The following is a 21,389-nucleotide window of genomic DNA, read 5'->3' as shown; positions in this document are numbered from 1 at the left end:
TTCCACGCAATCCTACCCCAGGGGCAGTACTTGACAGGGGATATAGGTTGAACCAGGAGGGGTGCTTTAGATAAAGTCAATGAGCGTCAGGGTCTACATGTATGGTGCAACAGGGAAAAGAGAGAGGTGGAAATAGTGCTATTGAAACCCATGACAAAATTTTCCTGCAATACAACTAAATGTTGAAATATGTAAGATTCAGAATTAAATGATATTGTCAGTGATATTGTCCATAGCTAAAAAAATTGGAGTACTAAAAAGCTTTTATTGAAAAATAGCAGTCCATTTTTCTATATCTTTTCCATCCACCAGTCCTACTTCTTGGAAGTAACCAAATTAGATTTCTTCTTGCATTTATTTCTATATTTGTAAATAATGTGTTTATGTTCTAATATTTTATGTATCAATTTTAGACTCTTACTGTTAGTTCTTTTCATGGTATATAAGAATTTTACCACCATCACACACACACACACACATTTCTCTCCCCATTTGGCCTCTCTTTCATATTATCAGCCTTCCTCAAGGATCTGAATGGCTATTGTCCATTCTCATGCATAAAACAACATTGACGATGTATAATGATTAGTTATAAATTTGAGAGTCAGGGTAAGCGAATGTTCATTTTCGTTTAACCTAGTGTTCTTCAAACTGAGGGCCAAAGGGCTGGGAAATCAATTACATGTATTTTTAACCAACAATTTACAAAAGAGAAACAATGGAATGGAATAGAATGGGGTTGGGATGGAATGGGATAGAATGGAATTTCACAGAATAAAATAGAAAATATCAGAATGCATTTAGTAGAGATTAACACTGTTTCATGTAACGTTGATTTCAGTTCTGTTTGTGTGTTTGTAAGCATTGTTCTGGGTCACAACTTAAAAGTTATGTCTTTCTGAGGGTCCCAATAAAAATGTTTTAAATTCTCAAAAAAAGAGCATTCATGTATAGCACATAGAGTATAACAAATACTTTATAATAATTTTATATGGAGTATAATCTATAAAAATATCGAATCACTATGTTGTACACCTGAACAACACCTGACTGTTGTAAGTCAACTGTACTTCAATTAAAAAAACTGACTGAATTCTCTCTCTTTAAGGAGATCGGATGGTAAGTTAGTGTTTTCTTGTTAGGGTTCCCAAAGGGTAGTATTTGAATACCTGGGACCATTCAAGTTTCTTAAGAGGAAAATATTTCTATGTCCTGACAGGGGAACGTGACTGTACAGGTATTCTGGGATCATGGTGGGGAACGGCACCGGGGAGAGTCTAATCGTTCAGTATGTGGTTTACTTCATCCTCCTGTTTTCGTCCCATGCCTCCCCTCTGTTTTCTTCTGTCTCTGGTGGCTTAAGCTGTGTTCTATTTGGATTATCTCCATCAAAGAACCTCCAAGAATCTTCTAGATGATTTAGCACTTGCTCTCACCCACCATTGCCTAACTGATGTTGTAAAGGCTGACACCAGGGACTGGCCGTGAGTGAATTTTTCTCCTCTCTGCCCAAACTCCATCCCCCTCTGACATTGCCAAGCCTGCAGTGGTCTCTGATGCTGTTTTCATTGCTCTAGAGGTGCCTGAGTTTTTGCACAAACCAAGGTCATGTAGCTCTGCATGTCTGAAAGGGTAGGTGTTGTTAACAAGAGCCAGAACTTTGGACCCGAATTTTAAAACAATTTCTAATCTGGGGTTTAAAATATATTAGAAGTCCCACTTTCACGTCCTGGGTGAAAAGTGGGAGAGGATGATATGGCAAAGAGAAGACCTCCCATCAGGACTGCATGGCATTTCACACACGTAAGTTTTGCTCCCTTTGCCTTTCCTGGATACCTGATCACAGGAGCCGTGGAGGCAAAATTAAGAGGATGAAGTAGGTGGTAGCAGATAGAGGCAGACCACTTGGTGTAATGGAATGCCTATTTTTAGGTCTAAAACCTTGCCTTTCCAATCATAGATTGAGGAAGCTCTGGCTTGGCAATATATCTAAAAGTTTCTGTTGACACTTTGGAATGTGACTGTCGTGAAGTGAGTGCAAAGTTAGAATCTGCCTCAAGTCATAGGAAGCAAGAGTTCACTCTGCCCTGAGTTAATTGATTCGCGTGTGGAGTAGTCCGTTCCGTTCTGGGTACTGCATTTCAAAATACATATCATAAGCCTTCTTAGGTATTGACAAACTTTATCAAAATGGTTGTATCAATTTACACTTCCACCAGCAATATATATGTTCCTGTTTGCCAATACTCTCACCAATGCTTGATGTGATCTGATTTTAATTTTTGCTACTCTGATGGGTATAAAATGACATCTTGTGGTTATGACTGAACTAAAACACACTTTTTATTCTTTTGAAACATAATGTTTTTATTCTTTTCATGAACATTTAACTTAAACATTTAAAATTAATCAGTATGTTTACTCTCCTCCTGAGCAACCTAAGAACCTCAGCATGCCTTAATTCTGAGCAGTTCTCCAATTTTCATGAAATTTTTGTGCAATATTTTAGTGGAACAGTTGGTCCTCATGTTTTACAGAGAGCTTATTTGTGAATTTGTCTACTCATTAAAATTTACTTGTATCCCCGAAATCACTCCTCACAACACTTTCATGATAATTCATGAACTTGTGCAGGACAGCGAAAAATGTGAGTTGCCTGATGCATGTGAACCCAGTGAAGGTTGAACAAGGTGACACTCTGCCTTCTTATTTCAGCACTCATATAGTATACAAGTGTCCTTTTTGTGATCTATTTAGTGTCACGTTTTCTGCATTTTTGTGCTTTTCGGAGTGATTTTGCTGTTTAAAATGGCCCCCAAGCATAGTGCTGAAATTCTGTGTTACTAAGTGCAAAAAAAGCTGTGATTTGCCTTATGGAGAAAGTATATGTTAGAGAAGGTTCATTCAGGCATGAGTTACAGTGCTGTTGGCTATAAGGTCAATGCTAATAAATCAACAATGCAGTACATTCAGAAAAAGGAAGAGGAAATCCTGACCTGGACATGAGTCTACTTGGAAAAGTGCTAAAGTAACATCTATGAGTGATGAAGCTACGGAAAAGATGGAAAAGCAGCTAAGTTTCTGGATTCATGAGATGAGGACTGATAAAAAAAAAAAGCACAGTAGACATCATTGTTATGAAGCTGGAAGCCAGAGAAATTTATGGTCGCATTACCCAGGGTTAGGATAATGTTAAACCCCTCTCAGCTAGTGCAAGCTGGCTCACACATTTCAAAAAGCTATAGTGTGGCTGGCTCACACATTTCAAAAAGCTATAAGATGTGGAAATTTTTTTAAGTTACAGGAGAGGCAGGTACTGCAGATCAGGCAGCTATGAAAGAATTTTTAAAATACCTGCTAAGGGTTATACAGGAAAAGGGTTAGATGAGGGTCTTGTTCTAAGATTTAATTTGTCTGTAGTTGTCTTTTATTTTTCATAAAACTTAAAAGAGAGTTTTGCTGGGTATAAAATTTTATTTTATTTTAATTGCTGCAGGCCTCCTGGAGGGAGAAATGATACCCTCCTTACCTTTCACTTCTTGACTACTTCTACCTAAGAGGCCCAACAGCCTGACTACACTGGTGTTAAGGACGCCACAGGCTGGCTGGCACAAGTAGGCAAAGAAACATCACCAGCCATTTATCACTAGCCATTGAAGGAGATAGAGATGTTTGAAAAGGGGACTTCAGGCTGAATCATCAGATTAGGTTCTTTCTATGGAAGAACTGAAGACAATGTTAATAAAAAATATAATGAGGGCTATTAAGGTTATTTGCTTAACAAATTAGAGTTTGTGGAATCAAAAGAAATTCTGAATTTAAAAATTTATTAGAGGGATACAGAAAGTTTGTTTTCTTTAGCTTTGTCCCCTGACAACCATACCAACATTCCCACAAGATAGTAGTTGAATTAGCCATTAGCTTCATCCTTTTCAAACTCACAAAACATGTCCAATTCATTTCATTTCCCCCATTTTTTTAGTAGTCTTCATTACTTTCTTCTGAACTCTCTTAAATCTCACCATATCTTCTCTTAGAGTAACGTCAATTTAACCAGCACAGTGGAGCTAGTGTGTTCAATGTGATTACATATCCCTACGGGAGGGCAGAAGTTTCCACCTCATCACCTGCCAGAGTAACACTCAAAGCAAATCACAAAGTCCTTTTGGGCTGTAGGGAACAAATGCATCTCCTTTTGTATGAGTTACAACTTTCTGCGTAATGTGTTTTCTCCTCTTCCTTCCTACTTCCTCCCATCTCAAAGAATTCTTCCAGAGTGGTTTTAATAGTACTGTTTCTGTTGTTGTTATTTAATGCTTATTGAGTAATGGAACAGGAAACACATCAATGAGCTCTTGACTACCAGACACAGTTACCCATTAGCTTTGATGAAGTGATGTTCTGGAAAACGTTCAACATTCAGATTGGCGAACGCGCATGAAATTACTTTCGGAGACAGAAAAACATCAAAAGAGCCATATCTATTCCTGAGAGAAGGGGAACACATGCGTATGTTTAAGATGGTCTGCGGTTATACCCTTTGAAAGTGTTCTTGATGCCATTCCTCTTTCTTCCCTGAGGCTGGTCACCATCTAGAGGGGAAGGAAGGAAGAGGAGAAGGAAGGGAAAGATAGAGAAAGAGAGAGACGGGAGAGAAAAATGAAACAATTCAGTAGTAAGGGCATCATTCAGGCTGCTTTGCTACAGCAAAATATATGATAAGGTGGCAGCCTACCTCAACTCTCCCATTTCCTCCTCATTCATAGTTCTTATATTGTTGGAGTGAGAAAGAATCTTAGAGAATTTCTATTTCAACTCTTTCATTTTGTAAATAAGATAACTAAATATTAGAGGAGTTAGGTGACTTGCCTGAGGTCACACAACTACTTGTGGTAAAGATAGAGCAAGCGGGGCTCTGGCTTTCTCACCGGCATCCTTTCCACTACAAAGTCCTTCTGCAAAGGGCTTTGACAATAGAAGGTTTGGTATAGGTTTTCATAATTGTCATTCTTGTCCAGTTCCCATTTTCCAACTGAAAGGCAGTCAAAAAGTTTGAGTGCTCAGGTGGTATGGTCTGAATGCAGGTGGTCAATGGAACACTATCCATGGTGAGCCAGAAGAACTTCTTTTCATGTCTCAAAATGGCCTACACGTGGACTGAATGCATTTCCTGGTCCCAATAATAATACCTTCTTTAACTCAATAAATTGGTACCTATTGTAAACCTTAAACTTAGACAATGTTATATGTCAATTGTATCTCAATAAAACTGGAAAAAATAAATTGACTGATACAGACTCCAAAGGAGTAAACATTCAGGAAACCTTAATCAGTCAGTTCAGCAACCTCTGACGCAAACAGCTGGTCAATTATAATTCGTGGCAATGGGCATAGTTTTATTGGGTTCTATAGGAGAAGCCATAGAACCATTGAACTTATTGGCTTTAAGTTGCTGTCACTTTAACTTGGTGGAGATACATAGGAAACAATGAAATACTTAAGTATTAAGTAGATGCTAAGGGAAGTGTACTATAATGTTCCTCAACTGATTCCAAGAAAATAAATCTTCTGTCATTTGTCTTCAAAGTTAATTTTTTTGTTTTAATTAACATGGTTGTCTAAAAAATTAGTATATGTCAATTCTGCATGACTTGGATTACCTCTCATTACTAAATGACCTGTAATTTCAGGAGAGCCCCATTTACACCGATCACCAAGTAGCACTGTTTTGTGACTGTGGGCTAATGAGTAAAGAATAGAGGTGGAATTATTTTGTATATGATGCCTTTGTGCTAAGTAAGGCCAAGTGGCATCAGAATGGGCTGCATGAGCAAAGGCTTAATAGTAAGTTCAGTATAGAAGTATGACCAGAGAGCTGAGTAGTCACAAAGCACCCATCTCAAGAGCCTGCTCTGAAGCAAACACGACCATATTCCTGTTGAAAATGGTGATTCAGTTTGAGGAAAACAGTGTTATTCATCACACATAAATATTGTGATTTTGAATATTTGGGTTGTGTGCTTTTGTACTGTATTTGAAATTTGGGGGTGTCTTTATAACTAATATAAAGACTTTTGCCTTGTTTTGCGAAACATCATTAAAATTATAATAGAAAGAATTTAAATGAATCTGTGGGAGTCTATAAGAATCTTTTTTTTCCTTTAAGAGAGTTCAGTATATGAGGGAAGACTGAGAAACAGTAGTATAAACTATGAGTCAAATAGGAGTTCAAAGAAATGTAACAGGAGCTGCTTTCACACCACTTGGATAGCAATGTTGGACAAGGAAGGTTACATTACCGCAATCCAATTAAAGACCCAACTCACTTGAAAGAAAAGGGGAAATGCCCATGTTCTCACGTGCAGCTCCCTAATGGTGGATTGGCCTGGACGGGTATTGCTGACTGTACTCGGCTCACCAAAGGGACGGTGAGTAATAACAAAGCCAGAACTCTGAGCACTCTGTTTTTTTTTAACATCTTTATTGGAGTATAATTGCTTTACAGTGGTGTGTTAGTTTCTGCTATATAACAAAGTGAATCAGCTATACATATACATACATCCCCATATCTCCTCCCTCTTGCGCCTCCCTCCCACCATCCCTATCCCACCCCTCTAGGTGGTCACAAAGCACGAGCTGATCTCCCTGTGCTATGCGGCTGCTTCCCACTAGCTATCTGTTTTACGTTTGGTAGTGTATATATGTCCATGCCACTCTCTCACTTTGTCCCAGCTTACCCTTCCCCCTCCCCATATCCTCAAGTTTGCTGCAAGCAAACTCTGGTCCTAAGAGCACGAGCATTTGTCCTCAGAGAACTTTCCTTATTCCAATCAGCATCAGCTGAGGGAGGGAGGCAGAAAATGGAAAACTCTTTGGCAAGTAATTCCACCCTGTAATTCTTCATTATCTTTGATTAATGAAGAGGAAAGAGCAAGCTCCAACGTCCTGAAATCTGGTACAGGGATTGCATCTTAGTGTAGAAGCTCCATCAAGAAATTATTTCTTCCCTTGCCTTGCAGTTGCCCCTACCTGACTCCTACTCATTTGAACTCATCTTCTTAGGAGAATTTATTTTCCTTGCTCAAGGTCTGAGACTTAAAGTCAAAGACAGATTGAATAATGGTGGTCTCAGCATAAATTTATTTTAATTTTTTATTTTAATTTATTTTTTTCCCTCAAGCATGGTTTTTAACCCCTTGTTTCAGAGGATTTCTACAAGCAGTTTTTAAAAATTTTTTTATTGTGGTAAAAAAGAATAACATAAAATTTGCCATCTTAATCATTTATATGTTTCAGTAGCGTTAAGTATATTTACATTGTTGTGCAGTGAATCTCCAGAACTTTTTCATCTTGCAAAACTAAAACTCTGTATTCATTAACATTCAAATAACTCCTCATTTCCCCCTCCTCCTAGCCCCTGGCAACCACCATTCTATTTTCTGTTTCTGTGAATTTGACTATTCTGGGTATCTCGAGTAAGTGGAATCATACCAGTATTTGTCTTTTAGTGACTGGCTTATTTCATTTAACATAATGGCCTTAAGGTTCATTTATGTTGTAGCATATATCAGGATTTCCTTCCTTTTTAAGGGTGAATAATATTCCATTGTATGTATAGACCATATTTTGTTTTTCCATTCATCCACCTGGGTTACTTTCAACTCTTGGCTATTGTGAATAGTGCTGCTATGAATGTGGGTGTGTAAGTATCTCTTTGAGATCCTGCTTTCAATTCTTTTTGGATATATACCCAGCAGTGGAATTGCTGGGTCATATGATAATTTTATTTTTAATTTTTTGAGGAATTGCTGCAGTATTTTCCATAGTGACTACACCATTTCACTTTCCCACCAACAGTGGACAAGGGTTCCAATTTTTCCATATTCTTACCAGCAGCTTGTTATTTTCTGGGTTTAAAAAATTTTTTTAAATAGTAGCCATTCTAATGCGTATGAGATGAAATCTCATTGTGGTTTTGATTTGCATTCCTCTAATGATTAGTGATAGTGAGCATCTTTTTATATGCTAGTTGGCCATTTGTATATCATCTTTGGAGAAATGTTCATTTAAGTCCTTTGCCCATTTTTTAATCAAGTTATTTGTTGTTTTGTTGTTGAGTTGTATAAGTTCTTTATATATGCTGGATATTAGCCCCTTATCAGATATACGATTTGCAAATATTTTCTCTTATTCTATAGGTTGCCTTTTCACTTTGCTGATTCTGTCCTTTGATATACAGAAGTTTTAAATTTTGATATAGTCCAATTTATCTATTTTTACTTCGTTACCTGTACTTTTGGTGTCATATCTAGGGCATATTTGCCAAATCCAATGGTATGAAACTTTTCCCCTGTGTTTCTTTTTAAGAGTTTTATAGTTTTAGGTCTTTCTTACTTTTTTGGTCTTTGAACCATTTTTAGTTAATTTTTCCAGAAGTGTAAGTGTTATGGATTGAATGTTTGTGTCCTCCCAAAATTCATATATTGAAACCCTAACCACCAATGTAGAAGGTGGGGCCTTTGGGAGGTAATTAGTTTTATATGAGGTCATGAGGGTGGAACCTCCATGATGAGATTAGTGTTCTTATAAGAAGAGGAAGAGACATCAGAGCTCCCTCTCTCTGCCATGTAAGAATACAGGCAGAAGGAGGATGTTTACAAACCAGGAAGAGGGCTGTCACTAAAAACCAATTTGCTGATACCTTGATCTTGGACTTCCCAGCCTCTAGAACTGTGAGAAATAAATGTCTGTAATTTAATCCACCAAGCCTATGATATTTTGTTACAACAACTAGGGCTGACTAAGCAAGTTCAAATTCATTCTTTTGCATGTGGATAGACAGTTTTTCCAATGACCTTTGTTGAAGAGATTATCCTTTACCCATTGAATGATATTAGCACCCTTGTTGAAAATCATTTGATCAGATATGTGAAGGTCTACTTCTGAGCATTTTTTTCTGTTCCATTGTGTTATATGTCTGCCTTTATGCCAGTACTACACTCTTTTGGTTACTATAGCTTTGTAATGAACTTGAAATCAGGAAGTGTGAGAACTCCAACTTTGTTTTTCTTTCGCAAAATTGTTTTGGCTATTCAGGGTTCTTTGAAATTCCACAGTACATTTTAAGGTAAATTTTTCTATTTCTGCAAAAAGTGTCCCTGGAATTTTGATAGGGATTGCATTAAATCTGTAGATTGCTTTCGGTAGTACTGACATCTTAACAATATTAAGTCTTCCAATTTGTGAACACAAGATGTCTTTCCATTTATTTGTGTCTTCTTTAATTTCCTTCAGCAACATTGTGTAGCTTTCAGTGTATAAGTCTTTCACCTCCTTGGTTAAATTTATTCCTAAGTATTTTATGCTTTTTGATGCTATTGTAAATAAAATTGTTTTCTTACTTTTATTTTCTGATTGTTCATTGCTGGTGTGTAGAAATGCAACTGATTTTTGCATGTTGAAATTTTATCCTGAAACTTTGCTGAATTGATTGATTAATTCTAACAATTTTTTTTTGTATGTGGAATCTTCTGGATTTTCTACACATAAGATCATGTTGTATGCAAACAGAGATAATTTTACTTCTTCCTTTTCAATTTGGACACACCTTTTACTTCTTTTTCTTGCCTAACTGCTCTGGCTAGAACTTCCAGTACTATGTGGAATACAAGTGGCAAAAGCAGGCATCCTTGTCTTTTTCCTGATTGCAAAGAAAAGGCTTTCAGTCTTTTGCCATTGAGTATTATGTTAGCTCTGGTTTTTTGTTTGTTTGTTTGTTTGTTTTAATATGTGAGCTTTGTCATGTTGAGGTTTCCTTCTATCTCTAGTTTCTTGAGTGTTTTTTTAAAATCATCAAAAGATGTTCAATTTTATAAGATACCTTTTCTATGCCAATTGAGGTAATCAGATTTTCCCCCCTTCATACTGTTAATGTGATGTATTACAGTGATTTTCATATGCTGAACCATCCTTACATTCCAGGAATAAATCCCACTTGGTCATGGAGTATAATTCTTTTAATGTATTGCTGAATTCTGTTTCCTAGTATTTTGTTGAGGATTTTTGCATCAATATTCATCAGGGATATTGGCCTATAACTTTCTTATAGTATCTTTGTCTGACTTTGACTCAGGGTAATGCTGGCACTATAGAATGAATTTGGAAGTGTACCCTCCTCTTCAATTTTTTGGAAGTATTTGAGGAGAATTGGTATTAATTCTTCTTTAAATGTTTGATAGAATTCACCAATGAAGCCCTCTGGTCCTGGGCTTTTCTTTGCTGAGAGTATTTTGATTACCAATGCATCTCATTACTAGTTATAGGTCTGGTCTGTTCAGATTTTCTATTTCTTCATAATTCAGTCTTGGTAAATATAACAAGTATTCTTGATTTAACCTCTCCCTTGCATAACTTGTGTTTGATTAGCAGGAATTTGATATACTAGATATGGAAGTTTTGAGCAACTATTTATGACATACAGATAAGACCATGTTAAATTCCATTAGGTTCTTTCTGTTATGAGAATTTGCCTAAAATTTCTACAACTATTTGTTTGTTTCAACTTTGATTCTACCATTTCCCTCAATATCTATAATTAATTTGTTAAATACTTTTGGTTCTATCTCAGTAATATTTCTCAGATATTTATTCCTCTTTCTAGACCACTGCCACTGCCTTAGTTCAAGCCTTTAGTATTTCTTGCACAAACTATTTCGATAACCTCATAACTTGTCTTTCTGCCTCTTCCTGTTCAGTTTTGTCCTTCACACCTCTATAGATTTCTAAAACAAATCTAATTATACTATTTTTCCTACCTAGGAGTAATCTGCACTTTTTATTTGCTTATTCCACAAAGTTCAAAATCCTCAGAGAATAGAAGGATTTCTCAAAGTGTCTGTAACTTACCCCCCAGCCTCATCTACCTCCACTTCTCCCTTGCTCCTCCATTCCAAGTCTATGCCATATCAAAGTATTTGGCATTTTTCAGCACACCTGGTTCTTTTTATTATTCTGCACTTTTGCAATGTACTATTTCTGGATGGTGAAATTCCACTCAAATCTTCGGAAGTAAGGCAAAAGTCTCTTCTTCCCTGGGCTCCTCAGACATCATCTGTTAGGTCCTCCAAGATCATACTCCAAGACATTTGGAATCTAGTAGAACGTAAAGCACTTATATCAATATCGCTTATAATTATTATCCTGTTGTTCACCCCACAAGACTGATCCTCACAGAGTAGTGTATTATCCCCAACTTATCTTTGAAAACAGTACCTAGCACAGTGTCCAGTATAGCAGTACAGAATGACTACTTAATAGATGCTTATTTAATGAATAAATGTTTATTGTGGGGAAAGAATAACATTAAAGAAGACCTGAACACTATCCTTGTTCTCCACTGACTAGCTATGTGAACTTTGGTGAGTCACTTAACTTCTCTAGGTGTTTCTTCATTTCTGAAATGAAAGGTGGGGACAGATAATCTCCTAAATTCCTCCCAGCTCTGACATTGTATTATTGCCATTTTTAGTTGTGCAAAAGACAATCTTAATCATTAAGATAATTTTGTTGTCCATGACATGCAAGGGAAATGAAAACAAAATCAAATTTGTTTAAGTCATTTGACTGTACATTTCATGTTCATTCTTGAGAGTAACCATTCTAATCTTAATGAGCTTTCCCAATATTGCAAAAATTCGTTTTCTGAGTTAAAATGTTTTATGACATTTATTTAAATTAAATATCTATTTAAATTTACACTGATGCTAAACCAAAAGTTTATGATACCTCTGTCCCTGGTAGGGATACAAAAAGATATTTTTGAAAGAACATGGTATTTAATAAAATAATATTTATCATCTAAAATGTCTTACAATTATAAGTATAAAATTATAACAGTATAAATAATTTTGAAATAATTGAGTCATCTCAAAACCAATTATTTTTCTACTTGTGCATTCCTTTTCTGCCTTATATACCCATATTTTATATAGTTTCAATAATGATGATATACAACTTCATATCACAGTGTTTTCATTTAGTACATCATCAGCAATTTGTATGACAAATTTGCATGGATCCATAACTATTATTTGGGGAATCTGCATAATAGTCCTTCAATGGACATTGAAAATTTTACTTATTTTCCTGTTGTTTATCTGTTAGATCACTTCCTCATCATTATAAATCATTCTACAACAAATATTTTCCTTTCCTTACTTCTTCTTACTTGGGATTTTTACTTAAGATACATTTTAAAATTGGAATGATTTGATTAAAGAGTAATATTATTAACTTCATAGTTAACTTTGGAAATTATTCACCAAATACAATTGGGGAGGGGGCTCTAACTGAACTACCCCATTTGATTTAGGTTATTATGAATATTTCAACCAATATATTGATTTTTTTCCTGAATTCATTTGTGCCAACTAAAAGTTAGAAATGCATTTAGCTGCAAGCAAATAAAAAATCCAGTCAACAGTGGCTTATACAGATAGGAGTTTAATTTTCTTTTATAATAAAAAGTCTAGTGATAGATGAACTGTCTTGGGCTAGCAACTCCTCAAGGAAGTCATTAGGGACCAATGTGCATTACAACTGACTTTTCCATTCTTAGTAAATGATTTGCATCTTCATGGTTGTAAAATGGCTATTACACATCTAGGCACTGAATTGAAGAAGGAAGATGGGCAAAGGACTGAAAGGGCAAATTATCTTTCTGTACTAGTAAAACATTCTCCCAGAAGCCTCATCTGGTTATTTTGGCTTCAATCTCATTGTTCAGAACCAGGTCACATAGTCACACTTCACTGCAGGGCAGTTTGGGAAGGAGTATTTTATTTGTATATCTCTGTAATCTAGGAAGATGAGGGAGAAAGGGGACATGAATGACTTTTGAATAAAAAGGCTTTGGGGTCTGCCACATGGCTTTCATCACTTTCAGTAAAAAAGAAAGGAAATGGTTTTCATTTATTACAATTAAATAGTAAACTCTTTCAGGAAATTTACTGAATTGTATCCATCTTTGAATCCTCAACATTAGCATACTGTTTCTATAGGAGAGGCTGAAGAAGTGTTCGTAATATGTTGAAAAAGGAAGGATATGATTTTTGGAAATTAGGATGGGTTAATTAAAAAGTCACATTAGATTAGCCTCATTTTCTTTGATAGGGTTTCTTGTCTGATACTTTGGGGAAATGTAATAGAAATAGAGTACTGCACATAGTCCCTCAATTGAAATTTGTCCACAAAGAGAGAAATGCAGATAGAAGTTCAGCTCAATGTTTTAATTTGGATTTTAATAACTATTCACAGAAGTTAGTGATTAATAGACCACTAGAATGTTTAGCACCAAAAGAGCAGAAAGAGAGAGGTCTTTAGTTTTTCCCTGATGAATTGCTAGCGCCTAGAACAGTATATATCACTGTTTAGTGGTTGCCTGTAAAACCAATGACTATCAGCCTGGATCGAGGTTTCTAGGGATACACCATTCATTCTGTTTCTGACCTTATCCTTTTCAGGAAGTTTATCGGCGACTTCACAGTATATTGCAGATCAGATCTGCTCTTGATAGAGAATCAGGAGGGATTGTGAATGCAATGAATGACATACTTCAGATCCCCAAGACTCTTGGATGGGTGAATGATGGTCAGAACACAGCAAGGGGAAATTTAATGAAAATAAATGTTAATTCCTTCAATTTGGCCCCCAAACCAGCTGCTCAAGTACAAGAACATTGTAAATTATGTTATTTCTTCTGGGTGCACAAACAGAGTAAGGAATAATAACGAAAACTGAGAAGAAATTTATGACATACCCTGTTGAAAATGACATACCCTGCTGAAAATGACTGAGTTGTCTTAGAAAGTAGTGACTCCCCATAACTTCAGTTGTTCAAGGCTGAAAAGGATCATGTGAAGGGATGCTGTGGGAGTACTGTGCGTGGATGGAAGGCTGGATTGGATGAGTTTAAGACCCCTTTCATCCTGGAGAAAGAATAGCTCTATTTTAATTTAAATCTAGCTTAGAGACTGCCCATGCTAATAAGTTCCTATTAATTCCTATCAATAGAACCTAAAAGATTGTTCTCCATTCTATTTCAACAGGTATCCATATTTTGTATGGCAGCTTCATATTTTGTATGCAATGGTGTAAGCCTGAGAATCTTGGGTTTTTTAACACACAGTCCTCGTACAGATCTCTCCTTTCCTTATTGCCTAGTAAATTTACAATCCCAGCACCTTCCTGACTTGCCCTCTGATTTTCTTTCTAGGCCCATGGATGTTAGACAACATTTATTCATTCATTCAATAAACATTTTTAATGTACCTACTGTATGTCTCGTAGTTTTGTTGAAGACATTAGCTAAGACAGAGCTCATGTTCTAATAAGAGGAGAAAACAAAGAAGTAAATAGACAGTACAATTTAGACAGTGGGAAGTGCTATGAATTTAAGAAAAAAACACACAGTTTTGTGTCAGCTATGGCTAAGGGCATTTTAGGGAGTGTCAGGGAGGCTTCTTTGAAAACGTGACATGAGAGGTAAGACCTGAACGATGAGAAGAAGCAGAGTGTCCAGGACCCAGTTTATGTACGTCTCCAGAGTGATTGGCCCCTCCTGTCCCCCCAACCTATTGTTTCTTTTCTGCTTAACGTTGAGCCTCCACCATTGACATTGACGTTGCCTCATATCCTACCTCTGCCAGCTGTCTCAGCCTCCCCCAAGAAGGGCTGGACTCAGGGAGTGGCAGGAAGCTCAACAACTTGATGCTCAGGCTCAACGGGTCTCTATTTTTAGAGTTTCCTCCCATCACTTCCAGAAAGGACTAAGAAGTCCGGCTGTGTGGCAGGATGCTGGGTTCCCCAGGAACATAACCTGGAAGGGAGAGTGAGTCAATTCCCTAAGGGACAAACTTCAACCAATGAGAAACAGGAGTCAGGAGACAGGAAGAAACTGGCAGAGAAATTCCCCTTCTTCCTGCAGACAGAATGTTCCCAGATACAGTGATGATGTAAGTTCTGTCTGGACGAAGTTCTGGTGACCAAGCAACCAGGTATGTTTATTTGTGAGGATGCAGCCATCTCATACTCACCACCTTGAATTTATTTTCCCTCTTTTCCTGCCTTACTTCTCTTTTCCCTTCATAACGTCCTGGGACTACAATTCTCCATAAAGCCTTGGCTTGTAAGCTTTGCCTAAGAATGTGTTTTCTAGGGAACCCATGCAAAAACAAACATCATGTAAAAATATTGAGGTAGAGCCAAGGTTTCTGAACTCCATGGAGGAGCTCAGGTCTCTGCCGTGAATTCACAGGGGCATTGAAGGATATTTAAAATTTTCAGGGCAAACAGTGATACTCAATCTCTGTTAGACACCATGCAAACTACTATAGGTAGTTGACAGTTTCCACACTGGATCATGTTACATTTTTTTCACTGACATTATTATCTTGGCAGAGCTGGGGGTTCAGTGGTTGCTCTGATAAAAAGCAAAGTGGTACCTATTATGATTCCAAGGTTTGAGAAGTTGTATCGTGCCCATTACTATCTCATTAGTAAGTAATTGGGGCTATTTAAGGATGAAATAAAACATTATTTTTTTCCTTTCAATTTATATGTATCACTTTTTTAAACAGCAACGAATGTTGTTAAGGCATAAATGGTTATTAAATCGTTAGCACTTAACTACCTAATAAACCTAAATGTTCGGTTCTTCTTTTGGTCTAGAGGTTCCAGGAAAAATAATTACTGCGATGCTAAGTGTTCTGTAAACTGAGAAAGTTTGGGAATCTTTGAGGCAGAGCATTCCAGGCGGCAAAAGTAGAAAGTATAAAGGTGGTAGGCAGGAATAAGCTTACACACGTCAGCTCCAACCTGGAAACTTCCTTTCCTTTTTTCCTTTACTGACAATATTTTCCAAAGCTCTATTAACCTTAGATTGGTCTTTAAATAACTTAGACCCTAAATGGTATGTGTTTGTGTGTGTGTATGTGGTATATGTGTGTTTTGTGTGGTTTATGTGTGTTACTTGCTTTCTAAAAAAAAAAATGATTCTGTATTATTTCCTGAAAATTCTTAATCACTACATACATTTTAAAAAGGTTAGACATGATGTTCTCTTTATTACTTGTCTTGCTGGCTAATCTAAACTCTAAAAAAATTTTTTTTTTCTTTCTTTAAAATTTCATGCTTGAGGCTGTTTTGATCAGGCCTAGAATTTGGGAGACTCAAGTTTGGTATGTAAGACTGCGCTGATACCTATGTTAGAATGAACAGTAATTAATAATAGAAAGATAAGGTAAGGAACCCACTAGTGGGGCTTTGGGTCCAGTGATGGAGATTTTTTCCAGGGGAGGTCTGAGATGAGAAGCAGCGTATTTCAGTATACCCAGAGAAGCTCATTTTCTTGTTTATGTACTTACGTTCCTCAAAATCATACATGATACGTTTTTAAACCTGAACGTCAATTTATTTTCCTGTGATTGGAGTGCTTTTGACCTATGCCCAAGAATTCCACTTTTTAGAGTCAAGGTAACTAAGAAGTTGAATGAATAATTACAAGGTTGCTTAGTGACCACTGAAAAACAAGAAGGAAAATAAATTGTCTGAAAGGATAACTGATATTTTAAGTAACTTCTCAGAAGGCCACCCCACAAAAAGAATTCATTTGTCTTATGCTGGAACTATTTGTGCTTCTATGGTGTAAGTTTCTTTCTTTCTCTCTGTCTTAAAATCCAGTGCGTGTTCAGTGATCTTTTTTTTTTTAACCTTATTTTCCTTTGTGTAGCAGTCCATTTTTGTTGATAGACTCTTTTTTTTTTAACATCTTTATTGGAGTATAATTGCTTTACAATGGTGTGTTAGTTTCTGCTTTATAACAAAGTGAATCAGCTATACATATGCATATATCCCCATATCTACTCCCTCTTGCATCTCCCTCCCACCCTCCCTATCCCACCCCTCTAGGTAGTCACAAAGCACCAAGCTGATCTCTCTGTGCTATGTGGCTGCTTCCCACTAGCTATCTATTTTACATTTGGTAGTATATATGAGTCCATGCCACTCTCTCACTTTGTCCCAGCTTACCCTTCCCCCTCCCCGTGTCCTCAAGTCCATTCTCTACGTCTGCGTCTTTATTCCTGTCCTGCCCCTAGGTTCTTCATAACCTTTTTTTTTTAGGCTCCATATATATGTGTTAGCATACGGTATTTGTTTTTCTCTTTCTGACTTACTTCACTCTGTATGACAGATTCTAGGTCCATCCACCTCACTACAAATAACTCAATTTTGTTTCTTTTTATGGCTGAGTAATATTCCACTGTAAACATGTGCGACATCTTCTTTATCCATTCATCTGTCGATGGACACTTAGGTTGCTTCCATGTCCTGGCTATTGTAAATAGAGCTGCAATGAACATTTTGGTACATGACTCTTTTTGAATTATGGTGTTCTCAGGGTATATGCCCAGTAGTGGGGTTGCTGGGTCGTATGGTAGTTCTATTTTTAGTTTTTTAAGGAAGCTCCATACTGTCCTCCACAGTGGCTGTGTTAATACACTCTTTAAACATGCAAATACACACCTGATTGGTCCATCTGGCTTTCCTGTTAGCCTGGAAGACATTCTGTCTCCTGTTGGTATATATTTATTTAATCAGGCAAAACTCAAGATTCTAGCTAAGGCCACTCAACTCTGACTGATTATCACTGTTTTCTTATGTATCTTTCCTGAAATATTATATTTGTAGCTATCCTCTCTTTTTCTGTAAATCGTAGCATACTAAGTACTCTGAACCCTGTTTTTTTTTTTAGTTATATTTTTGAGATTGTTTTATATCAATACCTTATCAGTTTGCCTTATTCCTCTTAATGACTGCAGAGAATTCCATTATTTGGGTGAATGATAATTTAAGTAATTAGTCCTATATTAACAAACATTTACATTGTTTTTAGTCTTAAATTTTTAGTGTACACTTTCAAGGATATCAGAGAACAGATTCCTAGAAGCATAGTTGCTAGGTCAATTAGGTTGGCATTTCAAATATTGGTGGATAGCTCCAAATTTCCCATCAGAGACTATACCAAACTCTACCAACAATTTGAGAAAGTGTTGGTTTTCCTGCCTCCTCAGCCAATACATCTATTTTCAAATTGTTTATTCTAAAAAAATGGCATCATATTATAGTTTAAAATTGAATTTATTTTAATTTTTAATTTAATTTTTTTATTGAAGTATAGTTGATTTACAATGTTGTACCAATCTCTGCTGTACAACAAAGTGACTCAGTTATACATGTATAGACATTCTTTTTTAAATATTTTTTTCCATTATGGTTTATCACAAGATATTGAATATAGTTCTCTGCGCTATACAGTAGGACCTTGTTGTTTATCCATCCTATATATAATAGCTTGCATCTGCTAATCCCACACTCCCAGTCCTTCCCTCCCCCATCTCCCTCCCCCTGGCAACCACAAGTCTGATCTCTATGTCTATGAGTCTGTTTCTGTTTTGCAGATATGTTCTTTTGTGTTGTATTTTAGATTCCACATATAAGTGATATCATGTGGTATTTGTCTTTCTCTTTCTGACTTACTTCACTTCGTATGATAATCTCTAGTTGCATCCATGTTCCTGCAAATGGCGTTACAGTATTTCATTCTTTTTTATGGCTGAGTAGTATTCCGTTGTATAAATATACCACATCTTCTTGATCCATTCGTCTGTTGATGGATATTTAGGTTGTTTCCATGTAGTTAGCTAGGCTAATATTAGGGATGGGAGGAGCTCAGAAAAGGAGGCAGTGGACCCATGCATGCAAAGATGGGAGCAGAGAGAGCAGAGAGCATCTGGGACTGGTACACAGTCCAGTTCAGAGCGGCACTCTCAGGAAAGGGTGGAGGGGAAGTGGGCAGGGCTGGCACACCACCCACTAATGTGGCCTTGAAAATCAGTGAAGGGGTTAATTGAACTTTGCCCTAACGACAATATGATGTAATTGGAATACTTTTAGGTAGAGGAAAACATATCAGAGGTCTCTGGGGGGTTGAGCTAGAGAATTGATTGGAGGACGTATGGAGAGTTGTCTAGCAGGAAGGAGGAGTTAGGAAGCTGTCTAGTAATTCAGGTAAGATGACATTTCCTTGTTGTTACGATACACTAGGTAGTCACAGATCTCATTTAACATGACTGTTGAAGCACCTAATATGCCCATTCTCCTCTTAAAATGGAGCATGCTGCATGGGGGGTGGCGGGGGGTTGGGGGGTGGGAAGCAAAGACCTATAATCAGGCTCCCTGGGTGTAATATCTGGTTCTGCCAATTTCTAGTTGCATAAGCCTGAGCAACGGGGACCATACATTTGAGGGGTAGTGTAAAAAGCACAGAGATAGGCATGTGAAGTGCTTAGCACATCTGTCACGTAAAAACCAGGGCTTAATAACCACTAGCTGTTTTTTAAATTATTTTTATTATTATTACCTTTCCTCACTCCACTCTGGAAATGCCCTGACCCTTGGCTTATGCTAATGTACACATGCAGCAAATTACAGAATGAGGGAGTTGAGAGAGATCTGAGGTATCTTATTCAATCTCCTAATTCTTTCTAGTCGTGAGAAAATAAAGGGGGAGGGGAATCAAGCAACTTGTTTGGGGTCAGCAACACCGACCTGAAATTCTTCCCTGGTCTGGTTCTCTCATTGCCTGTCCATGTATTGAATACGTATGTATTTTGGTTACTACACTTAGCCTTCAGTATAAATCTTTCTCGTGTTTGTTGACAGCAGTGATTCTTGCGTGAAAATTCCTAATTTGGAAAACTGTCTCACACACTTTGTTGCACATCATTCAAACCTCATAGAGTTTTCAATAACCTTAGAAACAAAAACAAGAGAGCGGTGGACAATTAAATCTGCAGAGACGGCAAGCTTGGCTTTGTGTCTGTAGTGGGGTCCGCAGAGGTTGGAAGCCCCTCCTCGAGCGGGCCCTTACTTTCCTTTCCGCTCTGCCGCCGCAGCGCCCAGTGCTCACGTCCTCACTTTGCCTCCTGGATCCTCTCAGTCTTTCTGCTTCGCTGAGGGGCCTGTGATCCGATTCAATCTATGAACAGCTGTTTAGGAAGATCTTTCTATGTGTGTAAGGAAGGCTCTGGGCTGGGGGATTCAGGGATGAAAGGGTCCCAGCCCTCGCCCCGAGAGAGGAGGTAGGCGCTTCGCCTGCATCGTAAACTGGACCTCCTCCTCATGCCTTAATTTACCCTGTTTAATTTACGAATTCTTCCCCAGGTTCGCACCGACCACGCGCCCGCTGCATTCCCCCCGAGGTTTCCCACGGTCGGGAGGCTTCTGCCAGGCTCCGGCTCTGTACGGTCGGGCAGCGGCGGTGGGGAGAATGCCGCCCCGGACATCAGGCATCAGGGGACGGGCACCAAGGTGGGCGCTACCGCTCCTGGGCCGGCTGCCTGGGCAGGGCACCTTTCCCTTCCCGGTGTCCGCTTCCTCGTGTCTTAACCGGGGTGCGGCACGCTGTCCTCCGAATTTCCCTCCGGAGCTCTCCTCTCTTGCTGCCAGTGTCCGCGCCCCCAGCCCGGCGCCTCCTCATCCCCTGCCCTCTGCCCACCTCTCCGGCGACCCGACACCTCAGGGCAGAGTTCCGGTTCGGCCCTGGCCGGTGCCCCCGATTTAGGAAAAGGCCAGGGGGGCGGGAGGGCGCGGGTTTGCAGCGGGGAGGGAGGGGGAGGCGGAGGGAGGTGGCCTCTGATTGGTCGGGGAGGGGGAGTGGAGGCACGGAGTTTCCCACAATGCCCCGGTGCGGGGCCGCCGCGGATGGATGCTGCGGGAAGGGGCTGCCATTTGCCGCCCCTGCCAGCGGCGCGCAGACCTGTTCGCCCTCCGGCGGTGGCGGCCGCCGTCAGCGCTGTTCGTCTGTCCGGCTTCTGCAGCGGCGCCGCCTCGGCTCCCTCCGCGGCCGCCGGAGCGGTCGCCATGAACCCCAGCTCCTCGGCGGCAGAGGAGAAGGGGGCAACGGGCGGCAGCAGCAGCAGCGGAAGCGGCGCCGGGAGCTGCTGCCTGGGCGCCGAGGGCGGTTCGGACCCGAGGGGCGCGGGGGCAGCGGCGGCGGCTGGGGCCGCTGCCCTGGAAGAGCCCGGGGCCGCCGGCCCGAACGAGAAGGACGAGGCGCTGGAGGAGAAGCTGCGGAACTTAACTTTCCGGAAGCAGGTCTCGTACAGGTAGGAACGCGAGCCCGGCAGCCGGGAGGCAGGTGCCGCCGCGGGGAGCGAGACCCGCTCTGCGCCCTCGAAAGGCGCTTCCTCGGACTTGGGGGCACCTGGCGCCCTCTCTCTCTCTCTCTGCCTCCCTCCCTCCCTCTCTCTCTCCTTCTCCCTCCCCGTTCT

General features: G+C 39.1%; 1 protein-coding gene across 8 annotated transcripts in view; it reads left to right on the top strand.

The window, feature by feature from the left end:
- The first annotated feature begins 11,539 nt into the window (after window positions 1-11,539).
- DGKI (diacylglycerol kinase iota) overlaps window positions 11,540-21,389 on the top strand; it is a 477,321-nt gene continuing 467,471 nt past the window's right edge. For all 8 annotated transcript variants that reach the window (XM_082398061.1, XM_082398060.1, XM_082398058.1 and 5 more), the window contains exon 1: window positions 11,540-21,224. In XM_082398061.1, the coding sequence (XP_082254187.1) occupies window positions 20,821-21,224 (404 nt within the window). In that variant the 5' untranslated portion in view covers window positions 11,540-20,820. The remainder of the gene's footprint in view (window positions 21,225-21,389) is intronic.

The sequence above is a fragment of the Balaenoptera borealis genome (genome assembly GCF_965194805.1).
Source record: "Balaenoptera borealis genome assembly, chromosome: 7".
Classification (NCBI taxonomy): Eukaryota; Metazoa; Chordata; class Mammalia; order Artiodactyla; family Balaenopteridae; genus Balaenoptera; species Balaenoptera borealis.
This window is presented reverse-complemented; position numbering and strand designations above follow the sequence as displayed.